The 5,039-nt window shown below is 52.4% G+C and overlaps 1 protein-coding gene across 1 annotated transcript in view; it reads left to right on the top strand.

Annotated features, from left to right (window-relative positions):
- The window catches only part of LOC108798595 (cysteine-rich secretory protein LCCL domain-containing 2-like), a 42,280-nt gene that overhangs the window by 29,286 nt on the left and 7,955 nt on the right, over nucleotides 1–5,039 (top strand). Inside the window, exon 7 of the mRNA XM_018570356.1 lies at nucleotides 1,221–1,323. Within this exon, the coding sequence (XP_018425858.1) occupies nucleotides 1,221–1,323 (103 nt within the window). The remainder of the gene's footprint in view (nucleotides 1–1,220; nucleotides 1,324–5,039) is intronic.

The raw sequence follows: 5,039 nt of genomic DNA, 5'->3' as shown, positions 1-5,039 counted from the left end.
GCCACATCCAGCCCTTTTGCACGGTGCAGACATTGGACGGAGAGGCAGTTGAGTTCAGGCCGTGATCGCAGACTTGGTTATGATTGGCTCACGGTGGATGCAACAGCCAATGCATCCACTGCCAGCCTCAGCCCAGTGCAGGCCCAGCTCCTCTGCAGTTGTTGGTTGCTATGGCTGCTGGCGTCCTAACATTTAATAACATCAGGTGTCCACCTCCTCGGCAGTCACTGGTTGCTAGGACCGCCTGCTGTCCTAGCAACCAGTGATGTCAAATGCGTTACCCCGGCCTCTTACAGGACAGAAGAGAATCTTCTTCCATCCTCTCCTGCGGCGTGCTCCACCTCCCGGCCCCCCACCTCTGGCCTACTAATAAAGTAGTAAACTGAGGTAATTGGGGGGCAATAATATAAAGGGGCAATAGTATAAAGGGGCAATAGTATAAAGGGGCAATAGTATAAAGGGGCACTCTAATGGGGACATTATCAAAACCATATAATTGCTTTTCCTAAAGTGATATGAGTAATATTGAGCAGAATTAGGTTCGGCCCTCCACAGCAGTCCCAGTTTCCCATGTGGGCCCGTGAGAAAAGGAATTGCCCACCTTTGCTATGGAAGGGGGGGAGGGGGGGGTGGCAATGCTATGAACATTTTGGTTACTTTATTGCAACATGAGGAGCAGATGTTCTATCAAAGACTGTGACTGGGTTGCAATGCGTGACCGGTCACACATTTTAACGTAATCACGCCCACTTTTTTGGCGGTGGAATATGCGACCGGCAAAAGGTGAAGAGTTCCAACGCTTTCTCAGCTGTTCCAGGTGCAGATCGGCATCGCAGACGGCATGTGCCGGAGAGCCGATCTGCCCTGGAACAGCTGATCGGTCCCGAAATGTCACTTCTCACCGACTCTGTGAGTGCGATCTCACATTCCACACATTAAAATGTGTGACCACGTGACCGGTCACACATTCTAACGCAGTCACAAACTTCGATGGAACAGCAGGCACTCACCCTCTAGTAGGATAGTTCAGTGATTACAATGTAAGAGGGCATGCCGGGAATTGTGTAGATGGCAGTGGCGTTTGGCTGCCTCTGTTCTTACTTCACGACACCTTTTGGCGATCCTTTGCGTGATTGGCAGACTGTTGTCACCTGGGGACAGCAGACAAGGATCTGAAGATAATGGGTCCTCGGAGGCTGATAATGGACGTCTGTGTCTCTGACGTGCTCGTGTTTTGTCTTCTCTCTCAGCGCAGACAGTTGACTGCTACTCAACCGTGGCCGAGATCTGCCCCTTCGAGAAGCCAGCTAAGCACTGCCCAAGGTGAGCGCGGCGGCGTGGTCGTCCTGTTAGGATTGTCGATCTTTATGGTGCATCAGATGTGTACACAAGAAGGAACTGCGGAGAAGTATATCTGTAAATAATCAGTCCAGGCCGCTGGACTTTGCTGTATTATTCCTCGAAGACGTTTCATTGGTCGTCCGACCGGCTTTCTCCATTCAGAATGACTCGTACAGAACATTCTCTGGGAATAAATATGGTGAACGTCGCTCCAATCCACGTCATCTGTCACAACAAACCGGTGACGTCACGGATATCGACGTCACCGGACTCCTCCCCCCCTTCCCTTCGTAAGCCGCCACGGATATCGAAGTCACCTGACTCCTCCCCTCCTTCCCTTCGTAAGCCGCCACGGACATCGAAGTCACCTGACTCCTCCCCCCCTTCCCTTCGTTAGCCGTCACGGACATCGACGTCACAGGACTCCTCCTCCTTTCCCTTCGTTAGCCGTCACGGACATCGACGTCACAGGACTCCTCCTCCTTTCCCTTCGTTAGCCGTCACGGACATCGACGTCACAGGACTCCTCCTCCTTTCCCTTCGTTAGCCGTCACGGACATCGACGTCACAGGACTCCTCCTCCTTTCCCTTCGTTAGCCGTCACGGACATCGACGTCACAGGACTCCTCCTCCTTTCCCTTCGTTAGCCGTCACGGACATCGACGTCACAGGACTCCTCCTCCTTTCCCTTCGTTAGCCGTCACGGACATCGACGTCACAGGACTCCTCCTCCTTTCCCTTCGTTAGCCGTCACGGACATCGACGTCACAGGACTCCTCCTCCTTTCCCTTCGTTAGCCGTCACGGACATCGACGTCACAGGACTCCTCCTCCTTTCCCTTCGTTAGCCGTCACGGACATCGACGTCACAGGACTCCTCCTCCTTTCCCTTCGTTAGCCGTCACGGACATCGACGTCACAGGACTCCTCCTCCTTTCCCTTCGTTAGCCGTCACGGACATCGACGTCACAGGACTCCTCCTCCTTTCCCTTCGTTAGCCGTCACGGACATCGACGTCACAGGACTCCTCCTCCTTTCCCTTCGTTAGCCGTCACGGACATCGACGTCACAGGACTCCTCCTCCTTTCCCTTCGTTAGCCGTCACGGACATCGACGTCACAGGACTCCTCCTCCTTTCCCTTCGTTAGCCGTCACGGACATCGACGTCACAGGACTCCTCCTCCTTTCCCTTCGTTAGCCGTCACGGACATCGACGTCACAGGACTCCTCCTCCTTTCCCTTCGTTAGCCGTCACGGACATCGACGTCACAGGACTCCTCCTCCTTTCCCTTCGTTAGCCGTCACGGACATCGACGTCACAGGACTCCTCCTCCTTTCCCTTCGTTAGCCGTCACGGACATCGACGTCACAGGACTCCTCCTCCTTTCCCTTCGTTAGCCGTCACGGACATCGACGTCACAGGACTCCTCCTCCTTTCCCTTCGTTAGCCGTCACGGACATCGACGTCACAGGACTCCTCCTCCTTTCCCTTCGTTAGCCGTCACGGACATCGACGTCACAGGACTCCTCCTCCTTTCCCTTCGTTAGCCGACGGAGCCACTTGGGGAAGGGTGGGGGGGAGTTCGGTGACGTCGATATGGGAGGGGCAGAGACACAAACTACTGGGGGGAATCTAATCATTGTGGGAGGGGCAGAGACACAAACTACTGGGGGGAATCTCATCATTGTGGGAGGGGCAGAGACAAACTACTGGGTGAATCTCACCATTGTGGGAGGGGCAGAGACATTAACTACTGGGGGAAATCTCACCATTGTGGGAGGGGCAGAGACACAAACTACTGGGGGGAATCTCATCATTGTGGGAGGGGCAGAGACACAAACTACTGGGGGGAATCTCATCATTGTGGGAGGGGCAGAGACACAAACTACTGGGGGGAATCTCATCATTGTGGGAGGGGCAGAGACACAAACTACTGGGGGGAATCTCATCATTGTGGGAGGGGCAGAGACACAAACTACTGGGGGGAATCTCATCATTGTGGGAGGGGCAGAGACACAAACTACTGGGGGGAATCTCATCATTGTGGGAGGGGCAGAGACACAAACTACTGGGGGGAATCTCATCATTGTGGGAGGGGCAGAGACACAAACTACTGGGGGGAATCTCATCATTGTGGGAGGGGCAGAGACACAAACTACTGGGGGGAATCTCATCATTGTGGGAGGGGCAGAGACACAAACTACTGGGGGGAATCTCATCATTGTGGGAGGGGCAGAGACACAAACTACTGGGGGGAATCTCATCATTGTGGGAGGGGCAGAGACACAAACTACTGGGGGGAATCTCATCATTGTGGGAGGGGCAGAGACACAAACTACTGGGGGGAATCTCATCATTGTGGGAGGGGCAGAGACACAAACTACTGGGGGGAATCTCATCATTGTGGGAGGGGCAGAGACACAAACTACTGGGGGGAATCTCATCATTGTGGGAGGGGCAGAGACACAAACTACTGGGGGGAATCTCATCATTGTGGGAGGGGCAGAGACACAAACTACTGGGGGGAATCTCATCATTGTGGGAGGGGCAGAGACACAAACTACTGGGGGGAATCTCATCATTGTGGGAGGGGCAGAGACACAAACTACTGGGGGGAATCTCATCATTGTGGGAGGGGCAGAGACACAAACTACTGGGGGGAATCTCACCATTGTGGGAGGGGCAGAGACACAGACTATGGGGGTAAATTTTAATTGAATTTTTGAATGAGCTTATGACTTGCTATCATGAAGAGCTACTAAAGCATTATATAAATGAGGAGGAAGGAGCGAGGAATGCAGACCGGCAACAACAAGTGCGCCGCTATCACATTTCTATACAGAAGTCAGGCAGTTGATGTGAAGCAGAAAGCGTTATGTAAAAGCAGATACAAACAAGTGACTTCTAAGAAAGATGCGTGTCTGCGTTTTGTAAACAGTGGATAAACATTGCCAGCTGCGCCCGCCCCCCCCTCTCTCCCCTCCGTGTCGCGGGTTCACACACATGGTTCGCATTGTGCACATGTGCTTTGGTCACATGACAGCCCCATGAAAAGATGGAGCAACTCTTAGGAAATGTTTGGTAGGATTCTGTCCCTCGGTAAACCTTGCTGGGCGCGGCGTTCTGTTCATCAGTTAGAGTGGAATTTTGGGGAAAAACAATGATGACTTATACAATGCGGTCCATCAATACTAATAATAGAGCAGTTTTCGGTTTTCTAGCTCCGTCCATCACCGAAGGCAGCCGTGAGCCAAAGGAGCGCATAAATTCAGACTGGGGGTACCTGCATGTTAGCTCTGAGGAAGGGGTAACCCCTCCGAAACGCGTCAGCTCCTTTGGCTCTGCCCTGCATGTATGGTTCTATATCTCGCTTGTCTCTATTATGCACATGTGAGTAGTAGTCTGTCATCTTGTATGATTTTTGCATCGAATGAACGGCATCAGACGAGGAAAGGACGCTGACCTTGTTTGTGTTTTGCAGAGGGAAGGAAGATACTAGCACCAGATAACTTACTAGTTATAAATGACAAAAACCCCATCGGAGTCTGAATCCCCTGCAGCGGCCCTGAGAGCCTAGGAGCTTTATTTAATATTAATGGAATAAAAACAAGAATTTATTTATTGAATAGAATTTATCTCATCCCAAAAAAAGAAAGCACCCAGGTCACATTTTTCCCCCCCCAAGGGGGGGGGGGGCA

Source organism: Nanorana parkeri, unplaced genomic scaffold, assembly GCF_000935625.1.
Source record: "Nanorana parkeri isolate BGI_ZX_2015 unplaced genomic scaffold, ASM93562v1 scaffold1515, whole genome shotgun sequence".
In the NCBI taxonomy this organism is placed as follows: domain Eukaryota; kingdom Metazoa; phylum Chordata; class Amphibia; order Anura; family Dicroglossidae; genus Nanorana; species Nanorana parkeri.
The sequence above is the reverse complement of the archived record's forward strand: the minus strand, read 5'-3'. Positions and strand labels throughout refer to the sequence as shown.